The sequence below is a fragment of the Haliotis cracherodii genome, unplaced genomic scaffold (genome assembly GCF_022045235.1).
Source record: "Haliotis cracherodii isolate W230 unplaced genomic scaffold, xgHalCrac1.p SCAF_12, whole genome shotgun sequence".
NCBI classification, from domain to species: Eukaryota; Metazoa; Mollusca; class Gastropoda; order Lepetellida; family Haliotidae; genus Haliotis; species Haliotis cracherodii.
In genome coordinates, this window is record NW_027266267.1 from 4,045,589 (window position 1) to 4,064,320 (window position 18,732).

The window sequence follows — 18,732 nt, forward strand, 5'->3', positions numbered from 1 at the left end:
AGGAGGTTCTAATCTGAGATGTACACTTGTATTACAGATGTTTTGGTATGGTGTGATACATATCAGTATAGGCGTTTCACGCTATCATACATGGCGTTACATCCTTTTCCCAAATAAGCATCTTTTGTCAAAATGAAATCCGAGACCTGTAAACTGATGTTCAAAGTTAAAAAGTGACATTTTTCTTTCTAAGGATGATACCATAATATGTTCAAATATTATAACGTGATTTCGGTTTTAAATGTTACCTCCTTCAAAAACTTACATCTCAAAACAAGTTTCCAAGTTGATCCTCTGTATAGGTGGTCATGGCTGAAAGGGCCTGACCGCAGGGCATCCTGTTGGATTCTGTTGAAAGAATTTAAATCGTTCCACACAATACAAGAATAAAATACGCTTTCCCAGGGTTTTATTATGACAAATCTGTACACTGGATGTCCTAAGGTATGTTTGTCTGTACAACAAAAACCTCTAGTGTTGAAGCTGGTTTCTCTCTTTCAATTTTCTACCTCATATGATTCACTGTGACTATGAAACATCTTATTTCTGCAGATGAAAGAAATGGACGGACGGGCAGTTTTGATTCTGTTTATAATGCTGACCTTGGTGAAAACTGAAGGTACTTTACTTTATATAAGTATTTGGAATATTATGACAATGGTAATCACTGAGTTGCAGATGCCACGTATTTATTGAAAAAACAGTGCTAGTGTACTCACAGTAGCTGGTTACTAATAATAGTTCAGTCACCTATTCGCTATGAAAGATTAAACTATTGTAAATGTCTAGTTTGTGCGGTACTAATGCCTAGTTTGTGCGGTACTAATGCCTAGTTTGTGCGGTATTAATGCGTAGGCTGCTGAACGTTTGCGAACATGACAATGACAAGGTACAATAATGAACATTCATGCCTGACAACCTTTAACAATGTGGTCGGATGATCAAAACACACACATCAACAAATCAAAGTCAGAAAGAACTTGAATGCATGCATTTGCACGTCGGGAGTATTTGCCTTGGCGATGATTGAGTATTAAGTTTACAGATTTCCTCTAGCAGTTGTGAAGTGATGCATTTCATATTGGTTAAAATTAATATATACCGCAGAAGATCGATACCCGAGAACATGTTACTGCGTGCTTATCAACACACATAAGGCAGGCGGTAGGACAACATGTGGCACTTTTTCTTCTCACAAGGATTTTGACATGCTGTTGGATGTTGGACAAGCCTTCACTCAGCATCTAATCTTAAAGATGTCCATTTGCAAGGAACCATTGAATTATACCCATAACTTAAATCTGTGTTAGAACCGGAAAAAGTCTGCAACACGTAAAGAGTCTTCATGTCAAGAGAGCCCTTACAAAGTTCAGGTGCTGAAACTATTATTTAGATATTGAAAAAGGAAAGAGATGTGTTCAAGTATACATAACGGACTGTTCAAAATGAAAAACATGTTTTGTTTACTTGAGGATTTAAAAATCATCTATGTTTTAATAGCATTCACAACTAAAGATTAAACTCTTATAAATCTCCCATTTACGTGGTACAAATGCCGAGACCGCTGACTGTGTAAATGATAATGGCGAGCCATGATAATGAGCACTCATCCCTGGCCGCCTTTAACAATGTGGTCGGATAATCACACAATACACACACAAATCGAGGAATTTGAAGGACATATAACATCAAACGCATTTATAAGAATTAGAGTATTTCGGGTACACCATGAACATTGTTATTGTTTGTTTTAGAGCTTCGTGGATTTGTGGACAAGGAGGTTACTTTCCACACAGGTCACTCACCGGTCAGGTTACTTATTGTAACTTTTAACGAAAATGAGATCGCAAAGTCTTCCAACATATCCAAAGTAAGTGATACAGAATGTGAAGACTTTCTAAACCTACCTTTTGGAAGTAAAATATATAAATAAAGGTTGACTATGTTTTCAATATTACACAATGAACAGAGAACACAGCAACCGAGTGAATCCTGTCAGTCAAACAGCAGTTCTGTGTGTTTGCTACCCACGCTCACGCCGTCGCCAGCTTGGTGGTGGGATCTGAGCGAAGTGAACCGGGTTTGGGTCTGTTGTGATAATAATGGATGCACAGTTAGCCTGGTGAATTACTCTTGCAAAAACATGCTTTTGACATACCTGCACCTGATGTGGTTTGCCATAAATGAATCACTATCACCAGAGCTGTAAAACAGAGCGACAATCTTTAATGACAACACAGATATCCTTTAGTTGCAATGCCTCGGTTTACGTTTCAGACAGTGACTGGCCCTTTTTCATTTATTGTCGAATGACACCTTATTTGTATGCATAACTTTCAAGTATCTGAATAATGTGTCTTAAGGGACCGACCATTTGAAATTCATCCACACCTAGACCCACCCTCTCACAAACAGACAGCCCCACCCCACACACAACCACAAATCACACATACACACAAACATTCTGTGTGGTGGTCGCAATAGAACCATTGTTCTTATTCCCGTTTATTGAGCGGGTCGTTTGTCTGCCCTGCCTATGATACTTGGTGTGGTAGCACCACAGCCGTGATCGTGGCTTTAATGAAGTGACTGACGAGCACGGTCTGCCGCCCCAAACGACATGCTGACGTTCATTGATATAACTGATATAATTTTTAAAGCTGTATTTGACCAAAATCACTCTGAATTCCGATGGCTGAACAATGCCGTTAAAACATAAAAAATGATGAATCAATCACTAACTTTATGAACCAGATCTTTGAAATCAAATACATGACATTTTGTCGTTTAGAAAAAAGACTGAAACTCTCAAATATTTCACTCACTGGAAAGTTGTTTCGTTCTCATTATCCATGGTCTGCTACAATCCATTATTACCCACGTGGTGAAGATAAAGGTGGTAAGATACTAAATCCGTACGTCACACGTGTGTCGTACAAGGTTGACTTTGTTTCATTCGTTTTGATTGGATAACCGTGACCTCTGTCACACGGGGACTACTTTTTTCACTCATAAAAAATCGCAAGACGTCATTCATTTTGCGATTACAAGGCAGAACTGAAGAAATTCATGAGAACGAGAGATATTTACAAACACTTTATTAAACTAAACATGATAGTCACACGCATCAAATTCGGTTTGCATTCTCTATAAGTTATGCATAGAGCTTCTACAGACATATAATCGAGCTAGATCTATAAATCGATTTACAATGTACGACTGCCGATCGAGCGCCTCCCTTGAGCGTGACGCACCCGACCACTTTCGCAACTTTCAATTTGATTTAACCTTAAAGGATAAGCGTGGTGAAATGAAGTCTGTTTAAACTATCTGGACAGATATCGAGACTTACTTAGGATGATCCGGTTGTGCCATCGGTGTCCCCTTTGAAGCGTATTTTGTGGCGCTGTTTCGGGAGGCGTTGTTCATGGATGAACGAACACGACAACACGACCAGATCACTTTAAGTTCACAGTTCCGATACAAATCATTCGAAAACTCCGTGGAAGTGTGCCTGACTTCTGATGTTGTGGCCCCAAACATCCAAAATGTGAACAATAACATTCCTTATCTCTAGCGTAAAACGCTGTGAGTGGATCGCGGTTTCTTATTCCGGAGGCGACCTTGCCCTTCGATCGTTCGAAGCTGTCATTGACATGCAAGAAGATTTGAGTTTGTTGATTTTCACGTCTTCAGTATATAGGGTGGTACAGTTAACATGAATGTCTTTGACGAACAGTCTGATTTCCCTCTTCCAAAATGGAACAGACATGATATAAATTCAGTTGATGGGTCAAGGAAACCGAACCATTTTGATTGCACAGACGGGACCCAGGCAGTGTGACCGACTGATGGTCCGATATTCAAAGCGCGGCGCTAATGTGACATTTCAAATTTTCTTATCGGTGTCCTGCGTACTAACGACATGGCGCTTGAATTACCATAAGTTGAAGACTTTCTTCCAAAAGGATCTTGAGCGTCGGTGCTGGTTTGTTTGCAAACAGAACAGCAGGCGCGTGTTGTTAATGCGTATGCATAAACATGTCAACAATGCCCATATTTGGTCATATATCAATATTCATGCACAACCAGATTTTGCAACCGTTTTCAGTTTGGTCTGTCAACGAACGAAAGTTGTTATGTATTTACACTTAAATATATATGTAACGTGGGTAATAAATAAAATACCGCAATCATTCTCGTTAGATACCATTTTTACGAAACTCGGGAACTTTCGCTTTCGCTCGGTCAGATACCATAGAAAGTCCACTCGTTTCGTAAAAATGGTATCTAACGAGAATGAGTGTAGTATTCTCTATTTATCTTCCTGAACTCGTAATGTGCGTAATGGCGGCGTCATTGGTACCAAGTGTCCTGCAAACAAATAATAACTCATCTTGGTAGTATTTTGTTCAATACAATATATCATAAAGTTCAATTGAATAAGTGGCGACCATATATCATTTGTGGTGATTTAATGAGTGCTAGCAAAAGGCGGTTCGAATAACAATAAGATTAATTTTTTGACGATATAGTATATTTCAACATATTTGTTTCTCTCAAACATTTTACTTCTCTATATATTTTACAATATATATGAACAATATTTCACTTTGAATTCGATCGATAGCACATCCCAGACACTTCGGGACGTTCACGGATGTTAACAAAGGTCCGCGTCATGATCAGCATGCACTATAAAACCAGCACGCATGCCATTCATTTTGATTCACTACAGACGCTTTCCGAAAATAACTCCAATATATCCCCAGTCACAATGAATATCATCTCACGTTAGTATTACATCATACTTTGTTTTCATTATAAAAATGTATTTGGTTTGATAAATACATTGATACAAATGACGAAGACTCACCTACAGCGCAGGATACAGCATGGCGCCTAGCGTGGCAATGGGTCCTTTATTACGTAACACCCACCGAACGTGTACAACGAGTATTACCGCTAAACATTTCCTGATGCTAATAAAACAGTGACGTATTTATGTTGTTAGTAAAAGGTAACGAACTACATATCTTTGTAAAGTTTAGAAAATTTGCCAAAAAACATACTTGAGTGTCCAGTGGGATTCGAAATCGTGAAGGCTGCACCGAAAGTTAAGGAATGTATTGTTCTGCCACGGTGCCATGGAAGAAATAATGTGGAATTAACAATCAAATATTTACACCCCCAAAGAGTAAGTCAGTTTATGAAACGGGCTATTTATCTTATATTCATAATGTTATTATAAATACACATGTAACATTGTTGTCATTCTTCAAAAGAAATGTACAGATCGAAAATAAATATTCCTTTGTTGATCGGGGCTATCTACATCAGTTAGTAAAATTTTGTTGATTGATCAAAACGCTCAAGTTGTTTCTAAAGGAACATTATATTTACCCAAGGACTTCCATTTCAGAGAGGAGGCTCAAGGGACACATTTCACGTGCATCACGTGGGGCGACTCGCATCGTGTTCTCACAGTTAAGCGTCGATAATATATTCTACCAATACATTTGATTTTGCGGACGACTGTCGCATATTAAGGGATTGAACTTTGTATCAACTGAATCTGAAAGTCTCTTATTTCGGGCAATTTGTTTTACTGTTGGTGCGGACCAAGGTTCATTGAAGCCCACCGGTATGGTTACGCTGTTGACAGGCCAAAGATGCTTTCCATGCTGAAACTTGAATTCGAACCTAGAACCGGCTGATCATGGATATTTAAGTGGTACTGTAATTTTTGTCAGAAATATTATGTATACCATTCGAAAGAAAGTGTTGTTCGATGAAGGCAATATTGGATAAATATCCCACAATAATATTACATAAGGTGCTCCGTCTGTGAAATTTAAAATAAAAATGTATCTGTATTTTTTGTAAAATGGTGTGCTAGATCCAAACGGAACCCTGGTTTGCATGATAGTCTACATCAAGTCAACGCGTCGTGGAGTGGGGTGCGCTCGTTACTCGCATTATACGAGTCTAGACAAAGTACGGTGACATTGCAAAGAGATTTACACTCTCGATCAATTGTATCTGTTCAATGATGGCACAGACCCGTGAAGATCCGGGGTTGAATAGGTCTATGCTTGTCGTAAGAGGTGACTAACGGGATCGGGTGGTCAGGCTCGCTGACTTGGTTGATGCATGTCAGACAGACAGACAGATTGTTTATCCCAATTGCGTGGATCGATGCTCATGATGTCAATCACTGGATTGTCTGGTCCAGACTCGATTATTTACAGACCACCGTCATATAGCTGGAATTTTGCTGAGTGCGGAGTTAAACAACAAACAAACAAACAATGATGGCACAATGTGGTCTGGTGACTAAATGCTGACAAGATACCTCAGAGCTGAGGTCTATTTGGGCCAGGTGTAAGTGTCAGAAGATATGACCTATTTCTACACGGAAGTGTTACGATCTGAAACTCGTGTAGGTGACAGCAGCTACTGAAACCGACAATAATATACCAAGGCATTTAGACCCTGATCGCGCTCCACCACGCAATGAGTTACATGTTGGGGGTATATTTTGTTGCAGGGGGATTAATTGTGGTTGGTATGTATTTTAACCAATCTTGTTACACTTGAATTAACAACCTTATTACTGCTGAAAGTTATGTTAGAGGTTATTGAGTAAGAAACATGCTGTTATGTTTATTCAAATTATGTGAACTTATAATGATAGAAAGTTTTATTTGCAGGTCTCGTGTCTGTCACGACCGGGTCTGATTACGTCGTTACACGTGTCGGTGAAAACCAGACCATCTCCCTCGATGTATCTCGGGCTGGCGGAGAGTTTAGAGTCAGCTTTAACGATTCTACGGAATATCTCTTTCATAAGTTTAATAACAGTGACCTTAAAAGAGTGAACAACAACCGTACACTGTACAGAGACAGATACAGAGTCCGAGGGAACATCACCTCATCAGTGTTTAGGTTGACACTGTACAATGTCACTACAGAGGACGCCGGTATCTACGAATGTCAGAAATTTGAAGGAAACCAGAGGGTGCCTGGTTGTAAACAGTTGCTGATTGTTGCACGTGAGTAATTGATGGAAACTTTATTGGACAACGCATGTGTAAACCCATGTTCGCTTTTGTGTGTTTCTGTGATGAAATGGTAACTATAGTTGTTCTGCTGACAGGAAATTTAGATATCAGAATACCTGTCACCTGGAACTTGTTAATATATTTACTGTCTGCTTGAAGTATAACTGCATTGTCACTATGTATGTAGCAGGTAATGTTAGATTTATTGTTGTAGAGGAATTCGTATCTGGCGGTATCACGTTGTCGCTGGAATAATTCTATATGGATGTTTCTGCAAGCTTTAAAAAAACCCAGTGAGTTGGTGAGAGAGTGACAATGGTTTTACGCCGCTTTTACGCGAGATATCATGGCGGGGGACTCCCGAAATGGGCTTCACACATCGTACCGATGTGCCCATTTACTCGCGACGGCTCATTCCTGAAAGCCCACTTCTATGTTGATGTTACAGGGAATCCATCACAACCCAACATCACAGGGCCTGCCTCAGCTGTATCAGGTGGGAGTGTGACCCTGACATGCTCCTCCTCCTCCCGGAGTCTGCCCCCGGACCACCCCCCACTGACCATGAACTACACCTGGAAGAGGAACAGTGAGGAGATTCAGGGAGGTGGAGACGTCTCTGTAGATGGCCCGAACCTCACTATGAAAGACATCAGCAGAGAGAAGGCTGGCAACTACACCTGTCAGGCTAAGGAGGAGGAGCTGAAGTCTGACTGGAGTGCCAGACATGTGCTGGATGTTCAGTGTGAGTAGAACATCAAACAACTTCATTTATCATATAACTGGCAGTGAAATAGTCGAATCAAATAGTGAAATAAATCTCGCCCAGTTCCTATAAAATGGTATCGCCACTCTATCAGGTAATCACCGCCTCAGTGGTCTAGTGGTAGAGCGTCTGCCCGGGGCGGGTTCGATCAACGGCCACGTCAAAAGATGTTAAAAGATGGTACTTGTTGTTACCCTGGCTGGCCCTCGGCATTAAGGGGCTGAGACAAGGACTGGTCGGCTAGGCGTCAGTATACAGTGTCTGAGTGGAGTATTCATGTTAAACTGCGGCATGGTACCTCTGTGGATTAGCACTATAATTCGGCATCAGCCCGGACTAGTTCAAGCAGCCACACACACACATGCCTGCACGTCGCTATATAAGTGCAATAATCTTGGACGCGACGTTAAACCCCATTTCACCTCACCTCATGTATCAGATAATCTCGTCACTGGTCAAAGGTAAAGGCTCGTTTGATGGGTCGCGACCCTTGACTTTGTTGAAAGAAACTTGGCATTTGATAATTGGTAGTCGCCTGGCCTTCTTGTTTGTCCCTAAAAATTTACCGTCAAATCTGTCAAGTTGCTTTTGTATTGATAATACTTACAAAATGTTAACACGTGTCTGATCAGCTGTTTGCACATGGTGGTTGTGCCAAGTGCATCACCAGTATTCCTTCGCGCTAACAACTGCCTTACATTCTAATTGGTTAGATTGTCATATGAACCACATACAATTGTGGAATGTGTCTTCAGTTTGCATGTATCAAACATAAATTACAACAAGAAAAGTCTGTACTTACTAAATTTCGTCTGTTGTTTAAGTCTGAACTATTTCCGATCTCGTGTGTGAACCCTGACGAAAGTGGTTTGGCTCCGAACATGGTTCAAGTACTTTGTTTGAGAAGTGAAATCACAAAAAATCAAAATAGTAATGGTAGTTAAATACGCTGTTTATCTCATCTATTGACGTGGTTAGAACCGATATTGACTCACAACGGGCGCTAAATATCCTCGATAGAGCACAAAGACGTTCAGCATGTATAATGTTGCACTCAGCCATCTTCTACCTTCAGTAGCCTGTTAATAATCGCGTAAATTTACCAAACAATCTACTTATTGATATTGTGAACTATCTACATCGTCGTCATCATCGTACGATGCCATGCAGTCAACCAAATAAACGAAACTGACCACTACAGTCATTTAATACACTCTTACGACCAGCATAATGTACAGTTAACTACGTTTATAACGAACACGCTTATAATAAACTGACGGATATAACGAACTTACTTTTTTGTCCCGACCATTTGCTGTAGTTATGCTGTATATATGCTTATAACGAACTACGGTTATAACGAACAGAAATTAGTGGTCCCGTTGAGTTCGTTATAACCGTAGTTTACTGTATTGGAATAATGGCATTTCCGAAAGGTTCTAATTTGACATCACGAAGCAAACTATTTGTCATACACCAGCAGTGCCCTTAAACGAACAGTGTCATATTACACTGTTAATGACAGCAGAAATGTAAATTATTAGCAAACATTCCAGATGGACCTGGGCAGATACTGTTTAATGGTTCAACCAGCACAGTGAGTGCCACAGAAGGTGCCCCTCTCACAGTGGAAATGTAACCCCTTGGAAGAATAAGCATCGTGTTACTTACTAAGCCAAATACAATCTTCATTAAGTATATTTTTTAAACCTTACGGGCTCAACAGGTATTCTTGATTTTGGTAGAATATGCCTGGCTTTTCTTTCTCGTAATTAGATCCTTTAGTCAACGTTACCAAACTAAATATAAATGTTTAAGACAAAGCTCAGGTTTATATCACCAGGTTGTAGTGGTTCTGTGAATGTTTTGGATGATGAACCGCCTCCGTGGTCCAGTGGTATAGCGTCCGCCCGGAGAGCGGAAGGTCCGGGGTTCGTTTCCCGGACGCGTCATACCAAAAGACGTTAAAAGATGGTACTTGTTGTTACCCTGTCTGGCGTTCGGCATTAAGGGGCTAAAACAAGGACTGGTCGGCTCGGAGTCAGTATACTGTCTCTGAGTGGGGTATTCATGTTAAACTGCGGCATGGTATCTCAGTGGGCTAGCACTATAAATCGCCATCAGTCCCGACTAGTACAAGCAGCAACATACACACGTGCATGCACGTTGCTATATAAGTGCAATAATCTTGGACGCGACGTTAAACCTCATTTCACCTCACCTCACCTTTTGGATGATGAAATCAACAGCGAACTCAATAATCGCGTTGAAAAAATTCTTTAATTATTTCTGATATTCAGATGGACCAAACACGGTACATTTTAACGAAACTCACGACAAAGTGACTGCCACAGAAGGTGACCCCCTCACAGTGAGATGTTCTGCTGACTGTAACCCCGCCTGCACTGTGACCTGGTTGGACACATCCAGACAGAAGGTGACTTCGGGACAGAGGGAGGCTGTGTTGTCTATACCAGCTGTAAACAGATCTCTGTCTGATCTGTACACCTGTCACGTCAACAACACACATGGAAATAAGTCTCGGAACCTAAAGCTGGATATACAGTGTAAGAACTTCAGATTTGTCCTGACATCTAATCTTCCTTACATCTTCAGATAAGTTGGGCGACAAATAAATCGAATACATTAATATAGCGCAGCTGTTATCTAATTTGAAATATTCAATACAGGTCCCAATGAAACTGATTTCAACATGGATATGTATTTCTTCTATTTCAGATCCTCCGTCTGTCAAAAACGTTTCTGATATTTCTATAAACAATATTCCAAGAAAAGTAGACTCTGTGTCCTTCCTCTGTGTCGTGGAGGGTAATCCGAAACCTAGTGTATATTTAAGACATGATTTGACAAACAGAACGTACCCAATGACTTGTGAAACGCTTTCAAAATCCATTTATACTTCTCATCAATATTACGAATGCACCAACACAAACGAGAACTTTGATGTCTTCCTTCATGGCGCGTACTCCTGCAGAGCTGAGAACACTGTAGGCCACGTAAACAGTCGCGCTGTTGTTGTGACTGTACCTAGTAAGTAACAAAACTCTGGGGCGGGGAGGGGTGGAGGGGTTCTCGGAGTTGTTTAAACGTAATTTGTTCAAGATAAGTAAAGGTCCTCAGGTTTTATGCCAAGCAAAGTTCAATTCGTTTTAAAGCAGTGACCGAAACAATATTTAGTCTGTAACAGCAATCCAGAAATCTCCCCCACCCCACCTAACTATAGCTACACCCATAATATTAAATGGTGGATCCCGAGACGTACATGGAGCAATATTTGCAATAGATCTTCTTCTTTTAAAGCAACTGAATCTGGCGTCTCCAACGTCTTGTATACAGCTGTTGTCTGCTCGGTCCTCGTCGTCCTCGTCGCTGTGGTCCTCGCCATCCTTCTGTACAGACACAAAGCCAAGAAAGGTAATGTCATGTCAAGATGAATTTAACACTAAACATCGTATCAACAATTCTACATCCGTTCTAAGCCACGCTGTATGCACAAAAGTAACATATTATGTTAAGTCATGTTTGAGATTTAACAGACAAAATCAGTACCAAGATGTCGCATTTCAATTACTATAGATGTGGAGATTAACAAGATAATAATGACGTCTACATTTCAGGAAAGCGACCTTACAGGTAAGAATATTATCATAGGTACTTGTGACTGTGTGAGTAGGGTATAACACCGCTGTCGGCAATCTGCGAGGTGGAGAACACCAGAAAGGGTTCAGCAAATGGTACTTATATGGTATCGAACCTGGGTGTTCTGTGTGATCAACTAAGGCTTGTACCACGTGGCCCCACGTTTAAAAGTACTTGATGTTATTATCTATGCATCAGAAATTACACGCCAAATACAACTTACAGTCTTCCCCAGACTGTCAACTAATCTCATCAATGTTTTCTCCCATCAGAGTCGGCGCAGACAAAGAAGACCAACTCCAGCAAGACCCCAGTCGTGAGTACATAAAACAAAGCATAGTCTCTGATACACTGACAAATTGTGATCTGCCGACCTTTGCCTGCTGAGAACACAGAAATATAACTCCTTCCACTACTACTCTTTGAACTTCATTACTTCAGTTCTGTGGAGATATCTGCACGCTAACGTCCGCCTCTTTCTTATCACATCTATATATCATCTTGCTCCAAGAACACTATCACTGTTAGCTTCTCTAAGCTATAGTTTGTATAGAGCGCAAGTGAGTTGGGTTTAACGCCACTTTTAACAGTATTACAGTTATATCACGGCGTGTCAGCTTAATGTGGGAGGAAAGCCCGAAGTGATGCAGGTCTTAGAATTTTACCACTTCGGTGAATCTAGAAACATAATCGGCGCGAACCGGGATTCGAGCCCACAATCATAGGTTTCTGGCGTGCCTAAGGAACGCAACTCTGCACAGTTTTGGTGTGTTTGATTAACGCCGCACCCGGCAATATTGCAGCTGTATGATCTACGCAATCGGGATGCAATGACATGCATCAACCAAGGCTGCGAATCTGACCACCTCTTACAAGCATAGTCACTTTTTACGGCAAGCATGGCTTGCTGAAGACCTAATCTACCCCGGAACTTCACGAGTGAGGTATACCATGTTACACCGACGGCGTATGCTGGCTGGTGTTCGTAGATGCTACACCGTGTACCATGATGCAACGACGGCGTGCGTAGGCTGTTGTTCGTAGATACTACACTTGTACCATGATACAACGACGGCGTACGCCGGCTGTTTTTCGTAGATGCTACACCGTGTACCATGATACAACGACGGCGTACGCAGGCTGTTGTTCGTAAATACTACACTTGTACCATGATACAACGGCGGCGTACGTAGGCTGTTGTTTGTAGATACTACACCTGTACCATGATACAACGACGGCGTACGTAGGCTGTTGTTCGTAGATGCTACACCGTGTACCATGATACAACGGCTGCGTACGTAGGCTCTTGTTTGTGGTTGTTTCTGACGACCAGGCATATATCAAACAGTTGGAAGGAGATTGACACCACGTGTGCTGTACACCACAGTCTGTCCAATGAATTTGAGGTCGTAGAGACTTTAAATAATACATTGTATAAAGGCATACGGGAATTGTAAACTGCATAATCAATACGACCTGTCTCTGATCGCCCCGTTGTGGTGGTATCCTTAGGGTGGTGGCGACATGACACCACAAAAGAACATAAATGCAAACATTTTGACAAATAGGGAACATATTTTGTATTTTGATTTATTCCATACTGGTCACAGAGTGACTGGTAAACTCTAAAGTCTGAACGTCCTGCGGAAGTTGAACAAAACAAATTTAAAGCCACATTTTAAGTACATGTGTAACTCGTCAACGTGCGCTAGAAAACAAACCTGAATGACTTTTGCCATTATAATTCGAAACTTTTCGTTTAAAATCATGAAACGATTGAAATAATTTGATTGAGTTCTTATTTCTGTGTCGGCAATGTGAGGAACAGTACATGCTACTGGACCAATCAATTGGTCTGTGTTGACTATCGTTTATATAGAGCACGTTGGGTATTCACTGCGTGTAGGTTTGAGAAAGAGGGATTTGGTTGACATTAAAGTAGGTGGTGTGTACAGGGTGTGTCTCAAGGGTGTCGTAATAACCAGCTAGAATGGGGATTGGGTGGCTACACCGTGTAGAATGGTGCACCGTCGACGTACGTGGGCTGTTGTTCCTAGCAGGTACAAGGTCAGCAATGTGTGTTTGTGTGTTGTTTAACGCCGCACTCGGCAATATTCCAACTGATTGGCTTTTGCCATTATAATTCGAAACTGTAAAATAATCAAATGCTTTCAATATTCTGTTTGAATTCTTATTTCTGTGTCGGCAATGTGAGGAACAGTACTTGATATTGGACCAATCAATCAGTCTGTGTTGACCATCACGCAAATGCTCCTCCCTCTGGGGGAACTATCTTTACTTATTACAGTCATCCAATACCCATTTAAGCCGGCATTTGCTGCTCTTCCAGTTGTCCGCCCCATTAGAAATATGTTTTGATTTTCAGAAGTTTGAGTTCAATGTATTGCAAATGAATCTTATGCAAAGTATGATTAAAATATTTATGCGAAAACGACAATTTCCCTGAACTAGATGATTTTGAAATTCTAATTAGAAGGCGTAGAATATAAATGTATTCATCTGAATAACACGACCTAGCATGACCTGAACATTCTCATTGCTCTTCATAGGGAAAGAGTACCTGAAACCAATGAAGTACTTATTCCTTAAGCTGTGAATACGTTCTATGCGTTGGCAAGGTTTAGTTTTCCTCATGTATAGGAGTTCAAGTGTAGCCACCTGTTGTTTCGTAGATTATGTTTTATACACACTCATGTTTGAATAGATTTCTGACTTGAGCATACATATCCACACAGTGGTAACCCTTCCATAACCCCCCTTATTTAAATAACAGTCAAGACTTGGTTACCCTCTCGCTTGAATGACAGTTTGTTGATGCAGTTTGTTAAAAACGACACATGCCTCAAGAACCAACCAACCATCAATGGTATCAACTAACTAAAAACCGCCATGTTCGTGTTTCCTTGCTTCAAGTACATGTAAAATTCATTTCATATATCGATCAATGTTAAGGTAGTACAATAAACATCTCTCTTAAATGATGTTTGTACACGCAACATCACCGTCTTTACATATACACAATATATGACATGTTCAAATAACCACATGGACGATGATTTATTTTTTTACATTTGTATTGTATATACAATCCTGTTATACGTATCCCAAAGAACAACACACCATACCTGAACAGTCATGTCCACACTACCCTCTCGCGTGAATGTCACTTTGCTGATAGTGATGAAAATAAAACGGGCCTTGATAACACATTAATCAATTGTGGTCATTGGAGAAGATTGCTTGTTTGCTTGTTTGTTATTTCAAGCCGCACTTAGCTGGGGGAATACGTTTATTGTGTTTTTCATTGGTTTAAAATCAAACTGAATATTTTATATATTTGATCAAAGCAGTTCTTCTGGAGAATATGTATCGATCACAGAGAGGTAACCTGAACATTATTTTCGTCACGTTCAGCTTGTTTATCAAAGTCCTTATTGAGATCATTCAAATCGTGGAATGCAAGATAATAATAAACACAAAATACCCATTTTCATTAAGACGTGTGTACAGGTAAAGTCTTATTATTCTACTTTTGCTTTCAGCGATTCGGAATGCTGGGTGAGTTTCATGCTTTAAATTTGTTATATATAACTTAGATTACAGTGACAATATAAGCTCTGTTTTGTTTCTCTATAATATATATACGTTCAGTTATCTCGGCAGGATGTTCTCACTCGTATGTATTATTTCAGTGTGGTTACATATAGGCATGACGTGGAATCAGACGGGAGCTATGAGGATATACAAGGTGAGTATGTGGTGGCGTACTTTGCAAAAGCCCCTCAATAAGCAAAACCTTTGAAAGCACATCAGGAATAAGAATAACGATAAACGAGCGAATGGACGCTATGTCTTATATTTGTAATAGTAGTATCAACATATGTAGTTCCAGATACTCATAATATCCATGTTTGTGTGTCCACAGTGCATGCTCCAAGTGTAGACGATATCGCCCCTGTTGTCGCCGTCTATGCTGTCGTGCTCACTGCTGTCGCTGTGGTAGTAGCAGCGGTCGCTATACTGGGGCGCGAGGATGGTGAAGGTACTGGTACACACTTGTACATTGTAAGATAAGATAGTTTCCGTGTTTTTTGGCGTCATCCTGCATCATGTTGCCAAGGATCATACATGTCTTTTTCAATTGGTATGCGTTCACGTGTACTTGAAACACATCGTCATGGACGCCTATAATGTTGTTATGTCATACATAGGTGTAACTGATTCCAAGGCATTTGATTGGCTAACCAAGCAATTTCTTTGTGTGTAATGTACATATTGCCATAAACCGAAAGAAACAGGTCACGCCCACAAGCTGTTTGCCTAATGGTTGATTAGAATAAGAATAAGAATTACGCTGAACGATGTCACTAATTTCGTACCGTTGTGTTAATGATTAATTTGTGTTATTTTTTCCTTATAAGAACTAGCTTATTTTTTGCTACGCGCCTTTACACAGTATGCACATATGTTTTTCACGTGTATACCCCCAGGGCCTGCAGTTAGATACGCCACACATTAGAATAATTAAAAACGAAGACATGAAATTGTTAATATTTAATTGGTTTTATCTTGATTTTCAGATGACCATGAAACAAGGTATGACACCATAAACTATACTCTGGACACATGGATGTCATAGCATTTGACAAAAGTAAACATTAGTATCATCTATTCATTACGATAAGTGTAATAACGTCAATGTTTCAGTTGGTATTTTTTTCTAAATAGCACATAACAAGTGACATAAGAAGTGTTCCTTTGTAATAATTACAGGTCAGGAGCATACCTGACAGTTGTGGGAAATCGTCTGTCAAGGAGCACCAGTGATTATGCAGAAATCGACGTCGGGAATGTGTTGTCACAACAAGATTATGAGCGACTACTGAGGGAACAGTTCCACATCTACACGTCTCTCAACCCTTCAGTTGCCTCTACAGATGATCAAAGTACCAGGTGCAGCCTTATGTGAGAGAACAGTTCCACATCTCTGAAGCCTTCAGTTGCCTCTACAGAGGATCAAAGTACCAGGTGCAGCCTTATGTGAGAGAACAGTTCCACATCTCTGAAGCCTTCAGTTGCCTCTACAGAGGATCACAGTACCAGGTGCAGCCTCATGTGAGACCACAGTTCCACATTTCTGAAGCCTTCAGTTGCCTCTACAGAGGATCACAGTACCAGGTGCAGCCTCATGTGAGAGAACAGTTCCACATCTCTCAACCCTTCAGTTGCCTCTACAGAGGATCAAAGTACCAGGTGCAGCCTTATGTGAGAGAACAGTTCCACATCTCTCAACCCGTCAGCTGTCTCTACAGATGACAACAGTATGAGAAGCAGAAGTATTTGACACGTTATGAGTCGAGTCATAAAGTCTGATATTTTGTCCCTATTTAATGCAGCTGAAAAGCGAAACTTTTACTAACGCAAAAACTAATAGGGCGGTACCATGTTGAGGATCGATTTCACAACTATCCTTCATATACAGAGGCCAATGGAAACAGGTGTTAAGGCAGCAGGTGGATGAGTATGGTTTCACTCAATGTTGGCAGTATTCCAGACATAACATGACAGGGTCCCAAGACTGCACACATTGTACCTATATGGGACCCGGATACTAGTCACGACTAGACAAGGAAGCAGAATACTTTGAGTGGCACGTGACGATATTAGTTCTGTTATTAATACAATAGCCTTCTTGTATTCGAAATATACACGGTGAGGAGAAATTGGTTTTGATATCACGTTGAGAAATATTGCACTTATATTACGACGTACATGCTCGTGCGTGTGTAGTTGCTTGTACTAATGCCAGCGGACACTATGATTGACTGCCTTTAATACATTGTACCTGAATGGGACCCTGGCTTCCAGGTGTCCCTAACTTTCAGCGCTAATTACTGTGATGTGTTGGCTTCCATTGTCTTTTGCTAATCACCCATCAGCGCCAATTATCTGTGGCTTCCCTTGTTAAGTCCACCTTTGGCTATTATATTACTTTTGTTGTTCTGATATGTACATATATAATTATGCTCTCTGTCTCATAGCATTCATTCACCTGACGAAGGAGTGAGCACATACTACGAAAAGTTGTGTTCCTCATAATAACTAAGTTGAGATCCATTAAGATTCTCTTCCTGTAACCATAATAAACTTTAGGTATTGTATTGTGAATGTTTCCTGTGTTCAGGACGTATGTGTTTCTTTCATTTTAATTATTCAGTTATAATCTAGTTCGATTTGACACATTTCCTTTGATCCAATGACAATAAATACGCTTGACTCTACATATACATGGTGTGTTATATTTTCGAATGTATATGATATTTGACATATCACGTTCTATCTTATCTTATATCCGAAGATGTGCAATACTTCAATTCTTTAGGTCAATGACGTTTTAGTATATGTCCATGTACCCCTCTACAAGTTCAGCCCCTAAAAGCAAAACGACGTTATCATTGACTTTGATGTGATGTGATAATATGTTTGTCAGCACTAAAACCATATTCGTTGATTTTGAAAAATACTGATAAACATGTGTAGGTTCTTCCCACATGAAAATGATATGCAATGGTATAACTGAAATACTGGTTAAAGTGACATCAAACCAAACTCACTCAATCGCTCGGAATAGGTATATAGTTTGGAAGAAATGTGGCTTCTAAAATCCTTCTTAAACACTGCAGGTGACAAATAGCTCGTGTTTATAAACAACGTTTAGACGTTTTGTGATCCCTTTTAAGCCAAGGTGTTCGATGATTAGGGTTGTAAAGAACGTAGTTGTTGTGCATTGTCATTCTTGCAGAACTTTGTCCGTAGTGTTTATGTAAAACATATGTCTTTGTTCACTACACATCCTTGTTGGCTACTGTGCCGTGACACTAAATCGACCAACCGATTTGGCTTCTGGGGCTGAATTAAATATAGCCACTTGTGGTCATTAGCTTTCGAATGTTTGTTCCTGAATACTCGTCGTGATGATACAAATGAAACGGAAATAGTTCACTTTGATATCTTCAGAGTTATTTCCTGTCCTATGTTAATCAGAAATGATTTGTAGCCATTTAGGAAAGGTCATGATTCCTTTGCTTTGTCAGATCATTCCTCAGAAATTGCCTGGCTGAAGCTTCCATGTCCTAAATTATGTTGCGATGTAAACCTAACGATCCTTATGCAATGGCTGGGTGACTTAAATTACCATGTTACCTAAATATGACTTAACAT

At 40.3% G+C, this 18,732-nt stretch overlaps 1 protein-coding gene across 1 annotated transcript in view; it reads left to right on the forward strand.

Moving 5' to 3' along the window:
* Positions 1-414: 414 nt before the first annotated feature.
* Positions 415-18,732, forward strand: part of LOC139458098 (cell adhesion molecule CEACAM1-like) — a 60,734-nt gene continuing 42,416 nt past the window's right edge. The window contains exons 1-5 of the mRNA XM_071239412.1: positions 415-444; positions 553-619; positions 6,714-7,055; positions 7,513-7,809; positions 10,131-10,397. Of these exons, the coding sequence (XP_071095513.1) occupies positions 415-444; positions 553-619; positions 6,714-7,055; positions 7,513-7,809; positions 10,131-10,397 (1,003 nt within the window). The remainder of the gene's footprint in view (positions 445-552; positions 620-6,713; positions 7,056-7,512; positions 7,810-10,130; positions 10,398-18,732) is intronic.